The sequence below is a fragment of the Equus przewalskii genome, chromosome 6 (genome assembly GCF_037783145.1).
Source record: "Equus przewalskii isolate Varuska chromosome 6, EquPr2, whole genome shotgun sequence".
Classification (NCBI taxonomy): domain Eukaryota; kingdom Metazoa; phylum Chordata; class Mammalia; order Perissodactyla; family Equidae; genus Equus; species Equus przewalskii.
The window spans coordinates 93,143,267-93,170,237 of NC_091836.1; the positions used below are offsets into that span (position 1 = coordinate 93,143,267).

The following is a 26,971-nucleotide window of genomic DNA, read 5'->3' on the forward strand; positions in this document are numbered from 1 at the left end:
AGTTATATCTTTATCAAATTATTGAAAATCCTCAAATGTCTTCCTATACTTGAGAATACATTATGTCTTGTCTAGGTACGTGATTCCAGGATGAAGTCATTTTTATCCTCACTCTGAAGAAGCTATTTTAGTTTCTAGCATTGCAGATTAAAAATTCTGATGTCAGTCTCTTTTCTGTTTTCCTTCATCAATATTTTACTGATCTTCAGGTGACAAAAACTAATTTAGGGATTGGAAAATATATTCACTAGAGTAAACATGTAAACTTTCTTGAAAAGAACGTAGGAAAATCCTTGTTTTTATTGTGTAAATGTAAAGCCATAAAATTTTTTCCAAAAGTTCAACCTTTGTTTTACAATAAAACACCACAAACTTGGAAGACTTGGCACTTCAAACATTTAGGGCTTATATAACCATTTGCTATCTATTCTTAAAGTAATTACAAAGATGTACTCTTTTTTTTCTGGTATAAAACATGCAAAAACTAAAAATATATATCCTGGCTGAATTCGGCACATAGATTCCAATATATATTTGTTAAATGTACTAAAAAGAACATATCTAGCTTTCTCCTATTACTTACAGGAATTATAGGAAGGGAGGAAGAGGTTCATTTGATATAAAGTGTGATTTACTGAATATTTTTCAAGGAGGCATAATGTGATCAACTTTTCAGTGATGCTAACATAGCTTCTTTAGATTTACTTTAATGAATACAAAAGCTATAATTGACACATTGATTATTGATACATAAATGGTTTCATGTCACCAATATTTATTTTCTAAGTAAATTCAATGGTATCTCATTAGCTAAATAATTAATTCAATGCTCTTTTCATCCTGTAACTTCTTTTTTGGAAAACTCTGTCTCTCCATCATATTAAAATGTTTGATTTCAGAGACCCCTTAAATTCAGATTCCCACAAAGCTTCCAATTTTAGATTTGAATCAATGAAGATTTTCTGTACCATTTCCACTACTTTTCTTCAGAGGGGAAGAGGAATAACCCTGGTCAAATGAACCATAAATATTGTATTTCCCAAGTCAGAGCACATGCAATTCTCTTCTGGCAGACATGAATCAGATTATTAGAGGCAGAACAGACCTTAGGGAGCATCTAATCTATCAACCTTATTAGAGATGAGACACCTTGGGCCAAGAAGCAAAGTGATTTTCACACTGTAAGCCAGCAAGCCAGTTTAGACACCAGGAGATGTGTGAGACTCTAGAGTCTCAAAGCAATGCCCTCCTTCCACATTTCTTTCATAGTTTAACAAGGGGGCCTCCATGGCCAAGTGCTGATTTTTTTTCAATTTCCAATCTTTCCTCTAACTAGATTAAAATGGCATAATGATGTTTTCTATCCAGACTATTTTTAAATACTTATTTTGTATTTCTTTTTTACATATATTTTTCTAACATAAGTAATACATATTTGATGGTTAAGGGGACTGCATAACTTACTGTTCAAAACAGAACACTTTTTAAAGTTTGAGGCTATTAATAATTGCACTGTAAAAAAAGCAACCCAGAACATAAGCTCACTTTAGGAATGAATGGAGGATACGGTTAAAATATCAGTAAGAAAAGGGAAAAAAAATTCAGTTCACTCATATCTTCTCCATGTAAATTTAGCCATATTTTGAGTTTTATCATTATAGATATATCTATACATACATAATTTTTGCAAAAAATTACCTGACACTGCAATATTCTTTCATAGTCTGCTTTTATTAATAAACAATGTATCAGGAACCTTTTTTCCAGTAAAGAAATATTCATGCACACTATCTTTTTAAAGTATTGCTTAGCATTACATTTTTAATATCTTTTTAAAAAATGACAAGCCAGTAGACACATTCCTTGCTTCAGGTGAACTGTTTATGTTCAAACAGAGACAACAGCGTATTCACAACCAGTCACTCTAGCTTCTCAGGGGTCAAGCATACATTATCTCTGACAAATAAATAGGTAATTACAAAAGCTGCCTTCATCTCCACCTTCCCATTGACAAACACCCAAACAAACAATATAGCACAGGTCTAGACCAGTCAGACAGAGGCATCAAGCTACCAGATGAGAACCAGCCATAAACAACTAGTACCACCACAGCCAGAACACCAGCTGAGCATCAGCTTTGCTCAAAAGTATAGAAATTCACCAAAATGTGGTAGAGTGGTCACTCTGGCCAGAGTATCAGTTGAAGAACTTATGAAGATGAGCAGACATAAAAATAAATCAACAATTATTACATTCTTAGACTTTCAAAACAACACAGGAAAAACAGTCTTTATGAAATTAATAGACTGGAATAAATAAGATCACAAAGCAATGTAAGGCAATCTTGAAAGGCAATTAATACACTGGGTTTATATTTAATTAATATATAATTAATATACTGGGTTTATATTTAATGGGTTTATATATAATCAATATACTGGGTTTATATTTGAATGTGTTATATTAGACTATTTTCACAAATAATAAATAGTAGCTGAGCAACGTGGAAAACCGTTTATTCAGCAAATGTGAATTTGATAATATTTTATGTGCTAGACCATCTTTTAGGCAATGTAAGAGATAAAAAATGAATCAACACGGTCTTCCTTAAAGCATTTCTTCTGAGCTAGGAGAAAATTATGTGCCTACTTTTGAAAGCTTATATATATATTGCATAGTAGAAACATGTAAAAATGCCATGAAATATGTTAGTCATATTCTATCAGAATTACAGGAGGTTAAATTCACATCTAACTGGCTCTATACTGGGTGGATGTGGATAAAGGAAAATTTCGTCCTGGAAATGCATTGCTCTGGGGCCTCGAAGGATGGGTAGGGGTTGAGAAAACTTACGGGTAGGATAGGAGTTCTAAGTAAGATGAGCATTTCAAGTGGAGGACACAGCAGCAGCACAAGCAGAGAGGCCTATGAGGAAGAAGAGAGGCCTATAGGATCAAAAGAGTTTCTAAAAGAGAGTCTTAGAAACAAGATTGCAAAGTGCTGAGAGCAGATCATGGAGCTCCTTGAATGGTAGACCAATGAACGTGGACTTGATTTTTGAGGCAATTTGAAGAAGTAATTGTAAGTTTTTCAGCAGAGACATAACATACAAACTGTGTTAAATTTATCATCTCCTACTTTGTCCCACACATCTGCTTTCTTTTGATGCTGTCTTCTTAAGCAAATCATTTTGTGTTCCTGTCTCTTCAAAATACTGTGTGCTGGATTCAGAGAAGGTAGAGGCTCCAGATTTTCCTCCACTGCTTTCTCTTAGTCACTTATATCCATCAGGAATGTCACTTCTGAATGCTTCTCTGAGCATATAGTCTGAATATCAGCAAGACTAACCTCCTTAATTCTGTGCTTATACTGTCACATGTGACCAAGAATCATAGGCTTTTTGGGAAATAACTGTTAAGTTGCACTCCACCCTTCCATTTATCACAGCATATGGTTTTTTGAAGAGCTTGCTTATGTCTTTAACAAAGTATGGATAGCAACTAGAAACAAGAAAATACTGAATATATTAAATATAAATATAGATATAAAATACACAAACTATTTTAATATAATTTCCCTTGGCTTTGCATAAGGAAGATGACAACTACCCAGGGCACTAAACAAGCATTTTTCTTGAAGTCATTTTAAATTTTTAATTGCATTGGTTTCTTTACTTATTCATTAGTAAGCATTTATTAAAGCTTGTGTGACAAGAACTATACCAGTCTCTGAAGAAGCAGACATTCTACACTCAATCTGCTCTCAAGGGGACCAGTCTCCCTCTAATAATGTCTTGCAAGGAGATCTCTCTCTTCTTCTCTCTTCCTACTCTGCAGATAAATCCATTATCAACATGACTTGGCTATTTCATTTTGCCCATCAATACCTTAAATGACTGGGTTCTAGAAAGGGAATAACTCAAAGAGAATTTTTATCTCTATCTCTGTTTCCATTTAGGCAATGAGGAGCAGAATTGGCAATTTCAATTTCAATTAAGTCAGTAGTTGAAGACCCAAAGAGGCAAGGACAGTTCCTACAATAGAGCACAATACAGAGAAACCTGTCATTGACTGAGCTGAGTGGTCCTCTTTCAGGATGCAAAAGAATAAAAAGCCTCCCGGTGATGTAAACAGCAGAGCTCCTTACCTCTCTGCGAGGCGAAAGTTAGCGTGGAGCCTGATAAAGTAATTACTTACCTAGGACACGAGACAGGTGGTGAGCTGTGGGGAGGAGAATGCAGCAGAATCTTCAGCAAGGAAGAAAATAAACAGGGTCCAAGACTGAAAAAGACAGAAAAATTGGTGAACGACAAATATGGAGGGAGTTTAAAGATATATGTATACAATAAATATAAAAATCAATATAGATCATTTGTAGAAAGCATGACAATGACAAAAACAAGGAAGTATAAAAACCTTAATCCTCACTTGAAAAATTAATTATTCTGGAAAATTTGTATGTTTCTTTCCTGTCTTTTTTTTTCTATCTTGCCAAACATAGCCAATGTCATACTACATATGATTTTGATCATACCCCCTCTCTGAAAATTATATAATTATTTTCTCATCATTAAAATTTGAAGAAAGAAGTTTGAAGCCAAAAATAGTAAGAAAAACCAAAGCAACAATCAGTTTAGCCTTGAGGCTATTTTATATTCATTACTAAACTTTCTACAATAGAGATGTTACTATCAAAATATTTCCTATTATCAGATCATAGGAACATTTAGTTTTCAGGAAGGTCTTTGCTCAAACCTCTCTTTCTGTACTCCCCAGTTCCAAAACACACACACTCTCTCTTTACACACACACACACACACACACACACACACACAGAGCTTCTCCTTCTCTTTGTGTTGCCTTTCCTGTAAAGCAGATGGTGCTTGAAATTTCCTCAGTCCCTCACAAAGCTGTTCCTCTAGCAACATTCCCTAAAACACAGATTTTAAAACAAGCAAAGACGTTCTTTGAATCCCCTGCTAGTTAATTTGTCAGTGCTGCCTGAAATGTTTCTAATTAAAAGCAATCAACTTTATGACAAGATAATTTAATCATAGATGCACTGCAGAGGTTAGGATGAAATGATGTTAGAAATAATACAAACTACTTTCTTTTTGGAAAAAAAAATTTTGAATGAGGTTCAAATTTGTAACTCATTTCTAGCTCCAGCACACACATCCTTGCTTCCTGCTGAGCTGTGGGTCAGGGAGTTGGTTGGAGAAAATCAGACTTCAGCAGAAAGAAGAGGTTCTAGGAAACAGAAGCTGTTACCTGTGCCTGGAGATGTGGAGTAGAACCAGAGGCTTGTGATTCTCTCAACTGTTCCTCCTGATGATGAATTTAATTAATGCTCACATTTCAAAAATATTTCTGACTCTAATCCTGATGATTTAAAAGGGTTTTAAAAAGAGAATCAGATCTTCAGGGGTCATAATTATAGTAGTATAATTTAGTATTTATTGACATTTGTTTCCTGCCATGAACTAGTCCTTAAAAACATTATTTAATTTAATTCTCACCTTTCAGAATTGTGTTGTAGTAGAATCCTGTGAGTTGGGTTGTATCAGAATGACCTGTAGGTTAAGTTGTATTAGAATTTTAACTGCAAATGAACAAAACAAAACAAAAAACACCCTTAGGGAAATTATCATTTATTGCTCTGGGTTTCAGTGTCCTCTTCTAAAAAATATCCATAGAATGAGCCTTTGTGGAGCTATGCTCTAGGTTTGTTCTAGATTTTCAGTTCGAGATAAACTCACGCTGAGTTCATTCTCCATAGCCCAGTATTTAGTGACTGCATACTGAACTCTTATTGAATGCCCAACATTTTCTTTCTGGAAAGACCATTATCCTTCTTTAAAGAAGGCTGCACATTCTTTGATAAACCTCCCACTGAGAGAGGAATCCAATTTCTCTCTTCTTGCTTCAGATGACTTCAGGCCCAGTCACTGAAACGCAAGAGAGACTCTGAGTCAGAACCACTAGGCTGAGCCTAGCCAACCTGTAAAAAAACCACGAGAGAGAATAAATGTTAGTTTTAAGCCTCTAGCTTCAGGGTGATTTGCTATGCAGTCATATATAACTGAAACATCTGCTTGCTCAAAGCTATGTTCTCTTTACTGTCCTTGTATCATGCCACAAGTAAAATCAAAGAGCATATGACAGCAGCTCAGCCTATTTGAGGTTTTGGAAATTTGGAAATCTCCGCATCTTTCTTTTTTCCAACCACTGCTGTTTGGATGCTTCACTTGATTTTGCGTTGATCTCACAAACCTTCATAACTCAGGAAACTATAGACTCTTTTGCTTTGTGTCTGTTCAGCAAAATGTGACATCTTCCAGGAGGAACTTAGAGGTTTGAATTAGACAGCAGTGTAAGAGGAAAAGAGACTGTACTGAAAAATGTGTTGGGTTGGCTCCTGACCCTATGTTGGCCACTGCAGTGTAGCCTTTGGAAAGTCGCTTCACCCCTTTGGGTATCGAGTGCCTTTCTCTCTTGGGTAAGGTGTTGGTTTACGTGATCTTGAGACTTGTTCTGGGCCTCAGTCACTTTCACAATATTAGAATAATAATATTCTATCTAATTCATAGGGCTTTTATGACGACTAAATTAAGTATCATGGATAGTGTTTTTTCCACACCTGTTACTTAGTAGATACTAAACGTCCAGTGTCACTATCATATATGATTCAAGGTCTCAACAGCTGAAAAGCACAAGAACTCAAGTGTAAAACCGTTCTACTGGATAAGTGGAGGTTATCCATATGTCCCATATTCAAATTTGAGAGGGAAAGATGAAAACGTCTCTGCATTTTCCATTGGGCTCCTCTCAGAGCAGAGACCAACTTTTCCCTTCTGTAAATGCCAGTATTTACAGACCAACTTTTTAGGAAATCAATGCTTGTGCCTGGATATAATAACCAGCCGAAAAACTTGAAAAACAGGGAATTACTAGTGGCCCTAGAGATTTGCTCGGATTTATTTATAGTCGCTAAGAAAAGTCCTCCCCTCCCATGCCCTGCAAACCCCGCGCAACGCCCACCCACACTGCGGCACTGGACGCTGCGGGGATGCCGGGTTATTCCGTGAGTAGCCGCTAAGGGGAGCCGGACGCTGGACCGCCCTCCGACGTTGCCATGACGACGGTAGGCGCCCAGCCCCGGCAGCCGAGTGCCGGCTAAAGCAGGTGTCGGATTGCAGCGCTCTCGCGGAGGCTCTGGAATTGCAGGAGTCCGGCTGCCTCTGGTTGTCTGGTTACTGTTCCTTCGCCTCCCTCTCTTGGACAGCTTCCTAACCCAGCGGGGTCGCACAGAGTGAAAATGGTCCACCATTCAGGCTCGATTCAGTCCTTTAAACAGCAAAAAGGTCAGTAGGAATCTTGGTCCCCCTGGCGTCACGTCCCCACTGCATGCCCTTGTAGTTGTGTAGGAGCATCCTTTCCAGGTAATGCGATGCAGAGGTGGAGAACTCTGTGAAGTTAAAAAAAATTGTTCCTTTTTTTTTTTTTAATGCCTCTTCACTCGCATCCGGGATGAGTCTGATTTCTGAGCCTCCGCACGGTCCCCGGGAGAAGCGGAATTCGTCATTTCAGGGAGTGATTTTACGTCGCTCTCTGCTAAGACTTTCAATGTATTGCAGTAATCCAGTCAGTAGGGATGGTTCTGCCAGCCCAACAGCGCTCTGAGGTTTGAAGACAGGAGTATTGGACCATGTTTACCCCAGGCTGAGATTCAGTCGGCTAATAAGCTTCACATAAGTGGATATCGTATTTGAGACTCTTTTACACGATCCTAGGACAAATGAATTTTTAGAGTTCCGGAAGTTGGCCTGTTGAAGGGGTTTTGAAACTTTCTTGGAAAACTTAATTTTGCTCTCGTTCTTGCTTGGTTCTGGGTTTCAGGTGTTTGTTGTCGTTGGTAGATTCCTATTCTGGGGACTTTGTGTTCTCTCTCGCCTCCTTCAATTCTCTGGATGCAGTGATGTGTCTGTATGTTCAGAGTCAAATCAAGAATTTTTCCAAGTTATCCTCACTCCTTGGTCCTTGATCCTTATTTTGTTTAAAAGTTTTTTATAGAGCACATTTATTTTTAGGCATATTCCCAGTTTTCTGGAGTTTATCCAAAAACATTTATTAAAAATATAATTGCCGTTTTATGAATTAATAATGGTAATTGTTCCACAGTTGACCTTATGGTACCTAAGATTTGTGAATTCTGGAATGGTAAATTTGCTCATGCAAAGTGAAGTAAATATTTACTTAAATATTCCTACTTTTTCCCTCACAGATGTTATGCTTTTCTTTTTTTTTTTGTCAACAATTGTTCCTGTGTAGATCTTTGACTTTTTTTTTTGAGCAAAAACTGGATGGACACGCCAGGAATAATTTAGTAGGGATTCCTGTGGTGGGCAGAATATTGGACTGAGTGAGCTTCAGCTTGCATAATTTCATACTCTGTTCAAGTCCAAATTCTCTAGGTTCTCTGAAAAATATGTTGAAATTGGGAGTGAAGTGAGAGACTGTCAGGGTGGACAAAAATTTCAGCTAGTATGCGGTGCTACTTCAAATCTAAATGTTCCAAAGAAAACTAAATTGCTTCAAGAAGTTGTGTGCTCTTTAATCATTATTTTAAACACAGACAAACTTTCAGAATGAAGACAAAAGTTATAGGAACTTTGTACCAGCTTCATACAATTAATATCCTGCTCTGCTGCACGGTTATGAGTGACTTATTTCTGGGGCCTGGAACCTTGAAGTGGCCCCCACGTAACATATTGTGTTTTTAAAAAGCAAATAATTGCCAACTACAGAACCAACTGTAGTTGCTCAAAGTGAGTGATAAACAATTATGCAAGTCCTGGCACTTCATATCATTTCCTTTATGATACATCATGAGCTATTTATTTTCAAGTCTTCCTTCACTTTTTGGCACAAAAGGCGACTTTAGCAGAAGGATAAATATGGAGAGAAGAAAGGATAGGAGAGGAAGCACCATTAAAGTGCTTCCAGTTAATTGCTTCTTTTTTTTTTATTAAGGTTATGATAGATTACAACCTTGTGAGATTTCAGTTGTACATTATTGTTAGTCATGTTGTGGGAACACCACTTCCCCCTTTGTGCCCGCCCCCCAACCCCCCCATCTTTTCCCTGGTAACCACCGATCAGTTCTCCTTGTCTATGTGTTAACTTCCACCTATGAGTGGAGTCATATAGCGTTTGTCTTTCTCTGTCTGGCTTATTTCACTTAACATAATACCTTCAAGGTTCATCCATGTTGATGCGAATGGGATGATTTTGTCCTTTTTTATGGCTGAGTAGTATTCCATTGTGTATATATACCATATCTTCTTTATCCAATCATCAGTTGCTGGGCACTTAGGTTGGTTCCACGTCTTGGCTATTGTAAATAATGCTGCGATGAACATAGGGGTGCATGGGACTCTTGGAATTGCTGATTTCAGGTTCTTAGGATAGATACCCAGTAGTGGGATGGCTGGGTCATAAGGTATTTCTATTTTTAACTTTTTGAGAAATCTCCATACTGTTTTCCATAGTGGCTGCACCAGTTTGCATTCCCACCAACAGTGTATGAGGGTTACTTTTTCTCCACAACCTCTCCAACATTTGTCACTCTTGGTTTTGGATATTTTTGCCAATCTAATGGGGTAAGGTAATATCTTAGTGTAGTTTTGATTTGCATTTCCCTGATGATCAGTGATGATCAGCATCCAGTTAATTGCTTCTTAACCTTGAAGACATACTAAACTGACGATTAGCTATTTTAATTTTTCAAAGAAGAAGAGGCAAAATAATATTCTAGATGCTCTCTGACACAGGAGACATGAAACAAAACTTTTAGGGGTCTTTTTCACCATAATATTAACTTGAAAACAGCACATTGAAGTGGAGAAAATTCTGTATTGGAACTCTTGAGTCCTAAATTCTAAGTTCATTTTTGTAACTAGCTTAAAAACCTTGAGTGAAGTGTTTAATTTCTTTGGATTTTGCTTCGTATATAATAATGAAGAGCTTGAACTCCTGAAACCTATGGCCTTTTCTATCTCTCTTGGTCTGTTTTATGGGAGGGGCAGGTGACAATGTGAAAGTAGAGATGATTTCCTCCTGGACCAGATAAAGAAGAAAACCCTGCTTTTAGTTCATTTGTAGGAAGTACTTTAGCTGAGTAAACCAGTTTATGTGGATTATTTTTGTTTTGATAAAGTGAGATAGTTTTTCCTATTTTGATTTCAACTTTATTATACCTAGAAAGAACCTGAGATATCCAGAAAACACCCTTATTATAAGACTAAAAATTTCCACCATCACGTGAAAAACAGACGCACTGTATATTTAAACTCTGAGCCAGCATGGAGACTTTCCCATATATGTGAGAACTACGTACTAATCAATCCTGGATCCAAATTCCTTCACTGAGTTTACTCCCTGTTTTTCAACAAATCAGTATAGATGCCAGAATAGTTATCTGTAAAATGAAATATTATATGTGAAACCAAATTTCTCCATTAATTTAATTTATGATCTTCATTTTCAGCCCTCGATTTTAATCCTACAGATTCTATTTACAAGTTGTATTCTTTAATCTCTCTAAGCCTCGGTTACCACCTCTGTGAAATGAAGCTAAAATCTACATTGCAAAGTTTAATGTACTTAGCACTTTAGGACACAATTTGGGCTCAAAAATATGGTGAATAATAATAATAGTAGTTGTTATTATTATTGTTCCCAGGCTCATCCATCTTTTGTTGACTCCTTAGAAGTAAAAGAAACCCTTAGTGTTGCCCTTATATAATTTTTTGCTCTTTATTTTCCTTTGTCTTACTCAATTTTGTTACTTTGGGATTTTCTGAAGGAAAAGTGGACTCTAGACTGGAGTCCATCTAATGATTCCTTACAGTAGTCTTGAGTTACAATTCTAAACTACCCAACTCATCTGCCCATCCCTCAGGAAAACTTCCCCAAAACTCCTGTAGAGTAAATTTAGATATTCAATTCATTTCATAATTTTAAAATTCCATTGGAAAGAAATTGTGTTTGTTTAATCTCCATTCAACCCATATTTACCCAAGCTCTTACTATATGCCAGGCCCTGTGCTTAGTGCTGTCATCAAGAACTCTTTCACTCCTGAAGCTGTTACTGAAACAACCTCCTCCTTCAGAGAACTTTGTAAGGTAGGAAGTCTGACAGGTTTACTAAACACAGCCTTCATGGGAATTATAGGCAACTCGGCATTTTTCTGGGACGATGTTGACATTTTGTTTCTTGGCAATGTCAGTTAAATTTTGTTTTCTGAAGAAGAAATCCATATGTATTTTTGAATTTTTATTCCACTTTCATTAAATTCTAGATTGTTTTATTAAGAGGCTTAATAAATTAGAAGGTAAAAAGTGAGAATCCTCATTCCACAGTTTGTCTGTTTCTGAGGTCCCAGGGGTGCGTTGGGGTCTGCTATGCTTGCAGACAATGGGGAGTGCATGTTTGCCTCTGCCTTCGCACATGTTGGGGGAATGCATTAGTTGGCAGATTAGCAGGGATTTCTGGTGATAGTCCAACTGTGTTTTCCAGTCTGCCTTGCTCTGTTTCACTTGGTTTAGGATGGATTCATGTGTCATACAAGAGTGGGTGAGAGAAGGAGAGTGTTAGTTCTGGCTTCTGATGGCTATTTACCAATACAGCTAGTAAGACTTTCAGAGAAACCTGAGGTCACACCGAACACAGCCTGTCCCTAAAGGCTTGGGCTTAATGGGGTCAGCTAAAGCTGAGTGATTCATCACTATACTTTAACCAAAGGACATTTGGTGAAACATGAAAAGAATGTTTTTAATGATTTCACAGAGTCAGATACTTCCCACTCAAATAAGTGGTTTCATAAAAATAATCTTTACACTTACCTGGGGATTTGCAGACTGCAAAGCATTTTTATTCTCTTTTCTTCAAAATAAATTTTTCACTCTTGCAGGTGCCCACCTGTAAAGGCTCTTGGCAACACTCCCTTAACAGAAGGAACAGTGTTGGAGAAAATACCTAGTTTCAGAATCTCTGATATACGTTGTTTAAGCCTCCTTTTCCCCTTGCACTGATATCTTTAGGATCTAGAACCTTCTTATACTCTTACCTTGGTGAAACCAGAAAAAAATCTGAAGCCATTTATGCATTGACAGAAATGCATTTACATGTATGTTAACTCTCCCTGGTATTTTTTTTTTTTTTATTAATGTTATGATAGATTACAACCTTGTGAGATTTCAGTTGTACATTATTGTTAGTCATGTTGTGGGTACACCACTTCCCCCTTTGTGCCCTCCCCCCACCCCCCCTTTCCCTGGTAACCACCAATCAGGTCTCCTTGTCAATATATTAACTTCCACCTATGAGTGGAGTCATATAGAGTTTGTCTTTCTCTGTCTGGCTTATTTCGCTTAACATAATACCCTCGAGGTCCATCCACGTTGCTGCGAATGGGCCGATTTTCTCTTTTTTTATGGCTAAGTAGTATTCCATTGTGTATATATAACTCTCCCTGGTATTTTGACTGTCTATTTATTTATTTATGACTGAAGGAGAGAAGGCATTGTCTTTTGTTAAAATAATTCCAAGCTATATAGCTATATAGGAAAACAAAAGTTCGGGGAGATATTTTAGTTTCAGGAATTACCCTTCTCTCAGGCTGGTACTACATGTCAACCTGGAGCATCAGAAATGACCGAGTGTCTGATCTCACTGAGAGCCCTCGGGTCTTCTGCTCTGGCCCTTAATATTCACCCTTCCCTCTCTTTCCTTCCACAGGGGATTTCCTAGATATTTACAGCTCTAGTTCCCCATGGATAATCTCTCAAGTAAGGGTAAACCAAACTATGAAAGGAATATGGAGATATTTCAATCCAAAAAGAAAACACACGTGTCTGGGACCATTTCTTAAAAACATGCTGCATCCCTCCAATGGCTCTGAGGAATTATGTGTTACTTCAAAGTAAGAACATTGATGTCTGAAATGATGACTTTTTAATTAGTGAAAATAGTGTATATTATGTGATAAATACATTTCTGTACTTGGGAATAAAGAAAAGTGATAAAGCTTAAAAGAAATTCCATCCAAAGTAACTATAATGGAAAAGTGTGAGTGTTTTAAAGCTATCTAGAAGTTTGTTTATCCAAAACATCATATTTCTTGAGGAATCTAGAGAACTGACATTTTCATTTGAATCTAGGATTTAACATTATACTCTGCATGTGGATGTTACTGAAAAAATAATATTGGGAGGGGCCAGCTGGGTAGCATAGTGGTTAAGTTTGCACACTCCATTTGGCAGACCAAGCTTCATGGATTTGGATCCTGGGTGTGGACCTACACACTGCTTGTCAAGCCATGCTATGGTGGCATCCCACATGCAAAAAGAGGAATTTTGGCACAGATGTTAGCTCAGTGAGACAATCTTCCTCAAAGAAAAAGAGGGATATTGGCAACAGATGTTAGCTCAGGCCCAATCTTCCTCACCAAAAAAGAAAAAAGAAAAAAAAATGGGGGTTGATGATTATATAAATCAACTTATCAAAAGAAATCCAAACCTTTAAAAAAGCACAGAAAAACTCTGCCTTCCTCTGTTTATTATTTTAGTATTTTATAATTGTGCAGATGTTTAGAAAATATTAATGTAAAATTTGTGGATTAATGTAAAGAAGTTGTACCTTGATAAGAAGAGGATTGACTCAAAGTTCCCTGTGCTTGAATCCCATCACTGCTCTGTAACTTTGGGTAGTTACATTTTCTGAGCCATAGGTTTCTTTTCCAAAATTTTGGGGTGGTAATCCCTACCTCTCAGGACTGTAATAAAGGATAATAATAACGGCAACAGCAAAGCAGCAGCAGCAGCTAATGTTGTGGGGCCGCTCCTACCACCCACTGTCCCCAAACTGAAAAGCACACTGCATTCCTTCATAAACTTACTAAAGCGTTAGTGGTTACATGTATTATTTTTCCTGTTTTCAAGGTGAGAGAATTGAGGTTTAGATGTTACATCCATTGCCAAGTTAACTGTTAATGAGTGGTAGAGCTGGGGTTTGAACACAGCCCTCCCTGACTCGAGTCCACCTTTCTAACTGACCCACCTCCCAGTGGGAAGCCTCCTTGCTGCAGGTTCTCTGCAAGACAAAGAACTTAAGCAGCTGGAAGGCATCGAACGCCCATTGATTTCCACCACAGCTGTCTGCAGCTTGTTCCCTTGCCCTCCCTCTCCTCTGCGAAAATTTCAGAGTTCAAGGCACAGTTGTACAGTTTCCAAGCTTGGTCATGGATAGTTCACTGTCCCTTCTGTGGCCTTAGTAAAACGGAAACAGAATAGTCTTCACGATCCTTTCCGACTCTACAGTTCATCACAGGTTACAGAAGTGTGAAATCGTATCCTAAACCTGGCAGTGCATTTGTACAACCAGCCCAGCTGTCCCTTCTATTATTGCCCTTCCTCCTAAATTGTACTGTAAAGTGGCAATTACTTTAAATTCTGATTGGTTTCAACCCAACAGGCATGCAAGAAGCCGGTGCCAGCTGCAGGATCCAGGTTCACCAAACAATGAGTCCCCGTATTCACGTCTTCAGTATGACTGAGATGCAATTGGCCTTGCAGGAGAGGACTTTTCTGTGGGTGAAATTGGGTGGACATGAAAGTACATTGCTGAAAGTATTTTGCAAATGCACTGAAATAGTCATGACACATTTTTTATCATTACGTTTCTACAAAGTTAATAGGCTGACCAAAAGTCATCTTCCAAAACTAACTCCTAAAGTTGTGTATATATATTTTTCTCTCTCTATATATATGTTTGACTTTGGAGTACTATTAACAGCAATTTGGGGGTGGGAGGGTGGCTGCTTTGCAAATATATGCACGAGATGTGGTTTAAACCACAGTTTCCATCACTCACTGGTATCTTTTTTTTTTTTTAAGATTGGCACTTGGGCTAACAACTGTTGCCAATCTTTTTTTCTTTTTCTGCTTTATCTCCCCAAGCACCCCCTGTACACAGTTGTGTATCTTAGTTGCACGTCCTTCTAGTTGTGGGATGTGGGACGCTGCCTCAACGTGGCCTGACGAGCGGTGCCATGTCCACGCCCAGGATCCGAACCCTGGGCCGCTGCAGCGGAGCGCGTGAACTCAACCACTCGGCCACGGAGCCGGCCCCCACTCACTGGTATCTTAAGCGGTTTGTCTCATCTACCTTAGTTAATTTCCCTCAACTATAAGATCTAGGTTTCCCAAATTTACAAGATCTAAAAAGTCATCTGGAGTTCTTGTTAAAATGCAAACTTTTCAGTCTCTCAAGACTTAGAGAATCTCGTCTCCAGGGGAGGAGACTAGGAATCTGTGTTCTTAACAAATGTGCATCCTAAGGGATTCTGACAATTGAGCCCATTTGAGAAACAACTTTGTAAAATAATACTATAACTATTTAAGCCCTGAGTGAGATAATGAATTTAAGTGAGGGGACTATAGTAAGTTGTAAATAGATGCTCTCTGTTATTAGTAGAGGCAAACTATATAGATTCTAGATACCTTAGCTGTATACATGCGTTTAGTACTATGAAAAGATAATGTGAGCTTTCTTTAGTGTGTTTCTAATATTAACTATAATTCCCTGATCCTTCCTTTTTAATGTTTGATGAGGTTCCTAAATGAGAGTTACTGTCTTGTCTCGTTCACTGGACCCTTGGGTCAATGAGTTATTAGACTTGTAGAGAGCTCTCAGACTTTGTCTTCAGTTGTTCTATCATGGAAATACCCCAAATGCTGCCATTCTTTATCTTTGCTCTAGATATTTTAGTTCTTATTTTTTACTGTTTAACTTTTTGGAAAAGAAGGGGCTTTGGTGAATATTCTCTCATAATGAAATATTAGAATGGCTTTTTAAAAATAAAGTACCTGGTAAAAGTTTAGAGTTCTCCTTGATAGGGAAGACGTGTGTTAGGTATGTGTGTTTGTTTTTTTTTTAAATTTACTATCATAATTTACAGTCATTGTGAGAAAGATAGTGGGTGAAGTCAGAAGCAAGGACATGGAATCACACAGAACTGTATTTAAAGCTTAAGACTATTACATTGTGAGCAATCATGGGCAAGCTAACTAATTTCACTTGGTTTCAATTTCCTTACTTATGAAATCAGAATAATAGTAAGTGCTATTGTTAAACACTTATTCTTTGCCAGACCCTGTTTAAAATGATTGCTGGTAGAAACCCATTTAATATTCACAAAGAGGAACTTCTAGTATTGTAATTTCGTAGATGAGGAAACTGAAGGACAGGAAAGTTTAGCAAGTGTTCAAGACTGCTACTAGTTGTGTAGGCTAAGACGCCTGCCTGGCAGGCAGAGATGTCCTGAGGGCTAGCTCTTCTGTATGGTTAGTTCCTCCTGCGGGGCTTGTGTGTGCGTGTGTGTGTGTGTGTGTGTTTTGAAGAAGATTGGCCCTGAGCCTACACCTGTGCCCATCTCCCTCTATTTTATACGCGGGGCACCTGCCACAGCATGGCTTGACTAGTGGTGCGTAGGTACATGCCCAGGATCAGAACTGGTGCACCCCAGGCCTCCAAAGCCCACTATGCCATCGGCTGGCCCCAGAACTAATGTATTTGTAAAACACCAGTAGCTACCTACTCCACCTCCAAATCACTAAGATTAAAGGCTGTCCATTACTCAGCACAGGGTTTTTGCTCTTTACCTACGTAATCTTCACTACCTACTTGGTTGCACCAACATTTCCCAATTCGTCTTTCAAATTATTCTCCCAAAGTTTAGCTGATTGCAAAGATTCAACTTCTTTTTCCTTTTAGGTAAAGTGAGTTTAATTTACTAAAATCAGCTCAGTTTAGACCTATTCAAAAGACAAAAAAGTGTATTTTAGCTGTGAACTGGTAGAGCTCACAGACATGGTGGTACACTTCCAGCCAGTGGTATACTTCCTAGGCTACTTGCCTAAAATTACTGCGAGTACAGACTGAACATATTAATGCAAGATGTCCTCAGACTTATAATAACAGAAACATAAATGGTTAAGAATTTGAGTGGAGGTGTCAAACAGCTTGGATTCAAATGATGCTTCTATATGATTTGCTATGTGTGATTGTATCATCTTTGCCATAATTTTTACTTCTCTAAATTTCTATTTTTCTTCTATATAAATTTTGCTGATAGAGTGGTTTTGAGGATGGATTGTTATAGTGCATACTAAAAAAATAAGATTTTTACCAATCTACCTCCTCATTTTTTTTTTTTTGCTACCTTTTCTGATCTTAAAAAGTTCTAAGACATTTCAGTACAACTTATGCTTGCCCTATAAATGGTTCTACAAAACTTAGATTAGGAAAAGTCAAATTTAACACACTTTCCTTATATTTCAGTACTTAGGCTAATTTCTTGGAATCATGGCATATCTATGAATTTCAACGTAATAAGGGTTTAAATTTAGAAAACAAATTTATCTTACAATGATCCACATGTATTGTTAATCTCTGAATTTGCATTTATTTCTGCTATAACTTTAGTAATTTTTGTTTGTTTATGATCTATTGTTATGCTTACAAAAATTGTACAGCAATACTGTTCATGGAATGAAAGTATGGAAAATGACAACCAGAAAGAATTTCATTTAGGTAGGGTTCAAATTACATCTTTCTCTTCACCATATTTTATGCCTGCTATAATATGAACAAAAAGATTTAAGATGTCAGTCACTGAAAATAGGCAAAAAATTGGGGGTAAAATAGTAAATTCAAATTTCCTTACTGAGGAAAATACTGTCTTTTAAAATACTGTCTTCAGTATAATGCCTCCTTTGGGCCACTTATATTTTGAATGTTGCTTCTCTTTTCACACATTGCTCCAAGATGAGTGAGTTGGCGGTATGCACCACATTGAGCAGCTTGAAATTAGTCATAACTCTTGCCAGATTTGAAGAAATCACCCACTCAGGCACTTATGCCCATTTAGACAACGTTGCTCTAGGCTTTAAATCACAGATAGCAGTTACTTTAGTATATAGTCTGTATAAATACATGTTTTGTAAAACTTGTTTTGTATGCTCTTAAAAACACTGTATAATGATAGAACTGAACAGTGAATGTATACATAGAGATATTCTGTCTAAATGTAATGTTTAAGACATAATTCCTATAATTTCCCTCTTATAATCTGAGACTCATATGGTCCTTGAGTATCACATTGTCTTTAAAAATGGCGTGATTTGATATCAAAAAGTGAAAAGGGGATGGAGAGATTCTGAACTTTTTTCTGCTTCAGATCTTGTTTTGAAAACGTCTTCCATAGACAACTAGAAATGTGGCAATCAAGGCTTTCTTTGAAATTACCTGATATTCCTTCCTTCAACCAAGATAAAAATCCTTACTGTGAATGTACCCCAACAGTTATAAAGCTTAATATATTTGAATTTTATTTCTGCCAAGAATATTTTGTCAGATTTAAATCTATGCTTCAACTTTTCAGTAAATAGAAAGATGTTTTCAAGTGTTTATTGAACACTTTGAAAAATACCTGTCTTAAAGCCACAGAGGATCTGTGATTGAATTTACTGTATGTAACTCATCGTGTGCTTGATGTGCATTAACTCATCTAAATCTCTGGAAAACACATCAAAGAAGATACTATTAGTACTGTTGTAAAGATAAGGAAGTTGAGGCACAAAGTAACAAATAATTTACCTAGTACTATAAGACAGTTGTTCAGCAGAGCTGGAATTTGAACCAGCAGTATGACTATATAAGTTGTTTTCTAAAACAGCATAAAAGTTTTATCAAGGGGGTGAAAGGAGCTGGTAGTAGTTCAGAGCCTACTGTATGTCTATCAATGTGCTGGCCATTGTATACATGTTATATCACAAACTTCTTATATTAACGCTGAGGCAAAAATCTGTTTTACAGATAAGGAAACAGACTGAGAAAGTAAGTTGCTCATGGCCACAAAGCTAATACATGGCAAACCTGGGATAAAATTCCATAGACTTGCTAGTGCACCATGAGATACATTGTGTTTAGGAAGATTAGCTTGTTTCTGCTATAAATCACCCTGAGAAAATTTGATTAGGAATAATAGTTTATTGATAGATGGTTATGGTGAACTCTCCAGGTTATGATCTGTGTATGTTATGCAAAGTGGAGGGATTATGGGCTCTTATGAAATTCAGTCAATCACAAGGTGCAACAGGGAGATCAACAAAGAATCTTTCATAATTTCTGTTACAGTTTATATCTCACTTTTTATAGGATGGCCACGTTCTATGAAGGTTTTCTTACCATCTCGGAAAGCTTCCCTTGCAATTTCATGCTCCTCTAAAGCACCTTCTCCAGGAATACCCAAACCCCTTTAGCCACATATCCTCCACCCTACTCTTTCAAATCTGGACTGGATGATTGTTATGTTATTTTACCTGGATGTGAATACTGAGGGTTAACTTTATGTGTACTGGCATATGTGTACTGGGATAGGAAGTGACAGGGGACCAGAAATCATGACTTGTTTTACCCTAAGCCCCATGATTTTGTGTTTCTGCAAATACTTATCGAATATCTACTATGTTCCAGGCGCTATGCTAGACATTGAAAACATAACAGTTAATAAAATTTGACATCTCCTGAGGAAGCTCTGCTAAAATTTATGTTCCTTTCCATCAATACTCATGGCATTTCAACATAGAGCTATCTCTTAGCCAGTCATCTTTATTGAAGAAATAACTGGCTGTCATCAGTTTGGACACCGGCTTTAGTCATAAAAGTGCTCTGTGGTCAAGGAATCACTTGAAGTTTTGAAAGCAAGCAAATAGCTTTAAGAACAGCTGTAGTCAGCCTCGTCCTTGGAGCAAATGCCTGGGAGCTGATCCAGCATTGAAATCCAAAATGCACTGCCCATATTAAAACTTTGGAAGTATTTTAAATAAAATTTCACAGTATCTGCTTCTTCTAAGGTGGTAGTATAAAGGTGGTAGTTGCATTCAGAAGCTTCAAATTCTTTACCACTTATGACCTGTGTCATCCTGACAACTTTAAAAATTATCTAAAACTTATTTCTCATCTATAAAATAACACCGACTTCACAGGATTGCTTTGAGCATGAAATCTGGTGATAAATGTGCAGCAGTTAGGATAATTCCTACTGATTAGCAAAGTGCCTGTCACAGAATTGGCAGTCGATAAATATTTAACTATATTGAAGTTTACCTTTCTTGATCATCAAAAATATGACTCCAGTGATGGCGGATAAACAACGTATATCTATTAGGTATCTAGCAGACGTAAATGCAGTCTTGATGCTATGGAGCAGAGAAGGCTAATATCTGTTCCAAATGATCATGCCCCTCTTTTGTCCAAGTCAAACCAGACTTCAGAGTACTTCGTCACATGGCATTCTCAGGACAGCATTCATGTGGAAATGAAATCTTTTCGTCAAACTTGTTGTCGAGTAAGCACTTCATCTCTACCTATTCCCATGGTGAAAACTAGTTAACATCACTTCTTCCTTTACATTCTCCTACTGAAATTTGTCCTGCCCTTATCAATCCCTTAAGGACAAGGTGGCACATTTTTTTCTACTTTTTATTAGTACTTGTGAGAAGAAGGACATAAAGACAAAAGGGGGGAAAATAGGAATCAGAGCAAAACAAAAAAGTTTGGAATTGCATTTTATGATGTAGTTATGAAAATAATCCAAGTATTGCTTGCTTTATATCTTGAAAATCCAGCTCTCTTCTGGTTTACTTCAAAATTGATGGATTTTACAACACTTTGTGCAATATTGTGTGTTCTATGGGGAGCAAGAAAGGGGTCCTGGGCCCAAAAACCCTTGTTATGATTGATCAGTGGTCTTCTCTGGCCCTGCTTGTCGAGTACGATTTGCAGAGGTAAAGAAAAAAGGTGTAAATGCTCTCCCAATAATATTCCCTTCAAAAAAAAATCACTCATTTCATCTTTAATCCTGTGTCTTCTTTCCCTATTTATTTTAATATATGGCTTTGTTTGCAATAATATTTTTTTCTCTTTTCTTTCTTCCTCATCTTATTCCATTCCTGATCCTGAAACAAACATAAATCCCAAACATCACCACTTAAATGTATTCTGCCTTAAGTACTTACCAAATGAGATCTGATATAAGCAAATAATTAAGCCTGACTTATAATAATTATAATACTAATGATTATTTTTGGTCAAATAGAAAGTCATTTTCTTAGGTGTAAAGAGTAAGGTTAGATGCATTAAACCTCTCATGCTGTGATAGCCATGTGACAGTCCTTCAAGAATCTCTGAAATATCTTTACTGCCACATTCTTAGAGGCCTAGCTTGAGAATCTGAAAGGGATTTATTTTATAAAATATTGATGGAACTCTTACCACATTCTGTATTCTAAAGTTTAGAATCTATAAGCTTAATTAAGCTTAAGTGTTACAAAGATGACCAATTCGTCCCTTTCCTTAAGTAGGCCGCGATAATGGGAATAACGGGCACTAAATAAACCTTTTGACCTCATTTCTATTTATCACATATTTATGGTTAACACCTCTGAGTTCCTAAAAACCAGGTTTTAAATGAATCTTGAGATATAACAAAGTCACTCATTTACCCATATTTTCATTCAGCTATTCATTCAATGAATTTTACTAGGCATTGTGGAAGATACAAGAGATTTAGAGAAAAAAATCAGAAGCGATCTTTCCTCTCCACAATCTGACATTCTTCTGAGGAGACAGCTGGGCAAACATAGGTAAGAGTGAAGTATTGTTAGGATGTTGATGGGATACACACTGGGTGGCACGTAGTGTGGAGAAAGAGCCCTAATCTATGATGAAGAGGTGGTGTTTAGAGAAGTGTGTGGTTGCTCTTAAGAAATTATCAAGTTTTGGGGCTGGCCCCGTGGCCGAGTGGTTAAGTTCGCGCACTCCGCAGCAGGCGGCCCAGTGTTTCGTTAGTTCGAATCCTGGGCGCGGACATGGCACTGCTCATCAGACCACGCTGAGGCAGCGTCCCACATGCCACAACTAGAAGAACCCACAACGAAGAATGCACAACTATGTACCGGGGGGCTTTGGGGAGAAAAAGGAAAAAATAAAATCTTTAAAAAAAAAAGAAATTATCAAGTTTTTACTTCTTTGGCTTCATTTCAAAATTTGTTACCAAGGAGGGCCTGTGATGGTTAATGTAATCAGAGAGGTTTATGAGACTTTTTGAAAGGAAGTTATGAGCTTCTTATTACTATAGTGGATTCTTGCGTTAGTAAGAAAATTTGTTTAGTTGATTAACTTAGACACATTATTAATCCTTAATGTGTACATCATTTTAATACTACATTTACAGAATTACCGTAACATAGCTTAGGGTTTGACCCTTGAAGCTGAGCTTTAAAATAACATTCAAAATTTAAATCCTAGTTTAGATATCCCTTCTGTGAACTACTTAGTGAAATTAAGATTAAAAATGGTAATGCATAGTTGTTTTAATAATGTCTTACACTGAACAACTGTTTATAGTGTATAAGATCTCAAAAATACGATATAAGGATCACACAATCCTCACACACACCTCAAGTACTTGGGATTATTGTTATTTTTAACTAGCATTTCCCAGTTTGCCTTTGTAAATGATACTAATCAGCAGGAACCACTACTCACTGATATAAACCATGTGAGAAATGAGAATTGTTTGAAAGAAAATAAGAAGTCAGTGAGAAAGAATCTTCCCTAGTGTTAGGAAGAGCCCTGAGAGCAGAAACTACTAGTTAAGCACAGCGACCTTCTTCCTTAGTGGAGCAGAGATGTTCCCCTGGCAATGCTTTCTTCACCTTAGAACGTCATTAATCTGGAAGAAAGAGGGAAGGCGGGGGGCAGGGAGGGGGTTGGCAGGAGCTGGAGGAGAGGAGGGATAGAGGGAAAAACCAGACCGAACTGTGTGAAGAAATCTGCAAAAGCAACCCAAAATTTAGAAGCTGGTCCACTGTTGATACCAAGAACCCAATTTTTAGACTACTTTAGGAGGACTGTGGGTAAGAATAAAAGCCGTGTGCATTCTCCTTTGAGAGGCATGCGTGATACTAGTCAGCAAGGGATAACCCATCAGCCTCAGAGTGCTGTGGTGGGTCCTGCACACGTGTAGACCTGTGACCTGCTGGTCTAGGACTGGTTATCAACTCCAGCTGCTCACCAAGTCTAAAACAGGCTGCCCAGTGGAAACTATATTTGTGGTTATATTTGCACCTGGCCTAAATGAATTTTTTTTGTTGTTTTCTAATTTTCAAATAACACATGATCATTGTAGGAAACTTGAAAAAATGTAAAATTATTACCTTTTAAAATTGTACCTGTTGAAACATTCTACAACTTTTTTAATAGTTAGATTCTGATTTTCTAGTTTATCATTATTTAGGCTTAATTTATCTCTCATTATTTTTCTAGTTTATCATTATTTAGGCTTCATTTGTATTTAGGTGCATCCATGTTCAATTTTTTTTTTCAAATTTAGCATTTTTTTAGTTATATATATTTTTATTGATCTCTCAATTGAAGAATACAACTGTGTGGATTTTTTTTTTCCAGAAAACACAGATATAGCTGATGGAATACATTTTCTTGATAACCTTCATATGTGAATGAAAGCTTTTTGACTGAAGGAATAATTTTCGCTAAATATTATAACTTCTCCATAATCTTATGTAATTCAGTACAATGAAAGAGAAATCTAAATTCAGGCCAATGTTTACTTTATTTAGGGTGAGCTGCTCTTTTCTTCCCAAATTCTTGTAGATTTTCTCATCGATGCAATTCACATTTCCAATAATTATGTCTGAGTATTGAATCTCTTCGTGCTGTTTTTGCCTGGTATATGGGCAGCCCTTTTGAGCTCCAGAGTGTATTGTTTTTCAGCCCAGGGAGTTTAACGTAGCAATGCTCTAATTATTATTTCTTATTCTTGCCTCTTTGTTCAGCTATCACACTTAATTGTGTAAAGTCAGGAATATACACCTTTCAAATCAGTTTATCTTCTTCTTGTTATTGTCATCATTTTTGTCCTGTTGTTTCTTTCTTTTTTGAGGAAGATTAGCCCTGAGTTAACTACTGCCAGTCCTCCTCTTTTTGCTGAGGAAGACTGGCCCTGAGCTAACATCCGTGCCCATCTTCCTCTACTTTATATGTGGGACGCCTATCACAGCATGGCTTTTGCCAAACAGTGCCATATCCGCACCTGGGATCCGAACCGGTGAACCCCAGGTCGCCAAGTAGCAGAATGTGCGCACTGAACCGCTGCACCACCAGGCAGGCCCCTGGCCTGTTGTTTCTATATGCTGGTAGGGCTGCTTAAGGTTGTCTTCTCTATAAATAATTCGGTTTCCATGGGTAGATTCTGTTCTTTATTTCTTCAAAAAGCATTTTAAATGTCTACCAACAAATTATTAGTGATCCTAAATTATTTCTTCAATTTACCCAGGTCTGTTTTCATTTTAATGTGTTGTAACTTTCTTTTGAGAATGCTATTTTTATTTAGGGGACATTGCAGATGCTGTCTATATTTTATTTGTTTATTGCAGCACGTTCTGTTCAAAGTTTTACTCTTCTGCAACCTTTGAGACATATTATTTTGGTTTATATTTAAAAAAAAAAAGATGAAGCATTTTCATCAGTCCTATAACTTAATTTCTAATTCTCATCCTTGAGGAAGGAGAGGTCTGTACAAGCCGGGTATTTGACCCAGAGCAGTTGGAGAGGATTCTCCTCGTCGCTTCTCTCTGTTGCCCCCCTGCAGTCAGCTTCGAAGGTGGATGACTGTTGTCAGTTAGTTTACCAGTTCAGTGGCCTAGAATCTTGAGATGACTTGAAGAAGTGGGTCTTTGGGCAGTCTTTATATGTGCCATCTTTTGTTCAAGTTTTTTTTTCAGTAGCTATCCTCTGGACACATTTACTAACAAAAATTGTCTTTTGGGGCCTGGTTTCTACTGTAGGCAAATTACGTGTTTTTTTTGTTTTAAAGATTTTATTTTTTTCTTTTTCTCCCCAAAGCCCCCCCGGTACATAGTTGTGTATTTTTGGTTGTGGGTCCTTCTAGTTATGGCATGTGGGATGCTGCCTCAGCATGGCTTGATGAGCGGTGCCATGTCTGCGCCCAGGATTCCAACTGGCGAAACCCTGGGCCACCAAAGTGGAGTGCATTAACTTAACCACTCGGCCACGGGGCCGACCCCCAAGTTATGTGTTTTTGTCTAATTCATTCCTGTTTCTGTTTCCTCCTGTATTAAGGTATACCCAGTAGGATCAATGAAAAACTCCACTTCCAATCATTTTATTATCTTTTAAAATTTTAATTATTTTATTGAGGTCACATTGGTTTATAACATTGTGCAAATTTCAGTTTCTGTTTGGAATAGACACACTTACCCTGGTCTATTGCTTCTTGGTCCTTAATACCTAGAGATGAAGGTATGCCAAATATTCCCTTAGCCTACCCTGTCCACTGGTCCTTGCTTTTCCACTCAAGGAATATTACAACTTTCTTTCAGCAATAGCACCAAAGATGACTGGACATCTTTATTTAACCTGACTTTGTCTATTCCATAACTCTTTCCTACTTTCTAGCATTGGGGTAGGAATGAGGATTCATTCATTTACTCTCTCTGTCTCTCTTTCTTTCTTTCATCTCTTTGGTCATTTCATTGAAATTTCAGATAGAGGATATTAGGTGCTTATCCTTAACAAGTAACTTCCCCAGAATTCTCTTCTTAGAAATTTAATTGAAGAACTTTACCAATATATGAATTATATTTGTCAAAATGGATGTGCCTTTCCTTTTTTTCATTTTGTTTTAATGCTCCTTGGATTTTATATTTCTTTACCACTTCCTTTGCTTTCTCTCTTTGCTTTGCTAAACTTAGTTTGTTGGTTTTCAACTTCTTCAATGATTTGGAAAGTATATATTCTGTTTTAAATTCTACTAATGCTTTGATGGCCTGTGCCTGCTGGTCAGTAAATATTAGGTCATTCACACTTCCCCCTTCGTTATCTTGATTACATTGTCCGTGCAAGGAGTTTTTCTATAAACTTGGAACTATCCCAGTTTGGAAATTTCTTGATAACTCAACCCGGCCGCCTTCGCCACTTGCTTGAGCATAATCACAGTGAATTCTAATTTTCTGTTTCCATGCTGCCACTGCTCCCAACCAATAAATTATAATCTGTTCAAAACAGGTTCTTATTAATTTTTTTAAAGATTTTTTTTTTATTTTTTGCTTTTTCTCCCCAAAGCCCCCCGGTACATTAGTTGTATATTCTTAGTTGTGGTATGTGGGACGCCACCTCAGCGTGGCTGGATGAGCAGTGCCATGTCTGCACCCAGGATTCGAACCGACGAAACACTGGGCCACCTGCAGCAGAGTGTGCGAACTTAACCACTCAGCCACGGGGCCGCCCCCCCCTTATTAATTTTTTATCACCAAAATTGAAATCGTTGCCAACACAAATGATTTTTATTTTCACTTGTGTTGTGTATATCAATAGCTCATTCTTTTTATTGCTGATTAATATTCCATTATATGGGGTGTTCATTTCCTATTGCTGCTGTAACAAATTACCACAAATTTAGTGGTTAAACAACACAAATTTATTCTTTTACATTTCTTCAGGTTGAAGCCCAAAATTAGTTGCATTTCAGTAAGGTCAAATTGTTGGCAGCACTAATCTTTGGGGGGGATTCTAAGGAGAGAATCCGTTTCCTTGCCTTTTCAGCTTCTTGTAGCTGCCTGTCTTTAGTTTATGGCCTCTTCCTCCATCTTCAAGTTACTTCTATCACCACATGGCCCTCTTTCCTGTAGTCAAATTTCCTTCCTCCTCTGGCTTATAAGGACATTTGGGACTATATTTATGGCCTGCCCAGATAATCCAGGATCGTTCTTCCACCTCAAGATCCTTAACTTAATCACATCTG

At 37.4% G+C, this 26,971-nt stretch overlaps 1 protein-coding gene and 1 long non-coding RNA gene across 6 annotated transcripts in view; one reads left to right on the top strand and one right to left on the bottom strand.

Annotated features, from left to right (window-relative positions):
- The window catches only part of ANO3 (anoctamin 3), a 452,178-nt gene that overhangs the window by 147,811 nt on the left and 277,396 nt on the right, over window positions 1-26,971 (top strand). Inside the window, exon 1 of one of the 5 annotated variants that reach the window (XM_008522752.2) lies at window positions 7,086-7,363. The exons of the other annotated variants lie outside the window; for them this stretch is intronic. Within the exon in view, the coding sequence (XP_008520974.1) occupies window positions 7,318-7,363 (46 nt within the window). The 5' untranslated portion in view covers window positions 7,086-7,317. Of the gene's footprint in view, window positions 1-7,085; window positions 7,364-26,971 lie in introns of those variants that run through there. 5 annotated transcript variants of the gene reach the window in all.
- Window positions 20,233-26,971, bottom strand: part of LOC139084021 (uncharacterized) — a 135,410-nt gene continuing 128,671 nt past the window's right edge. Inside the window, exon 9 of the long non-coding RNA XR_011541304.1 lies at window positions 20,233-21,083. This is a non-coding gene — a long non-coding RNA (uncharacterized lncRNA). The remainder of the gene's footprint in view (window positions 21,084-26,971) is intronic.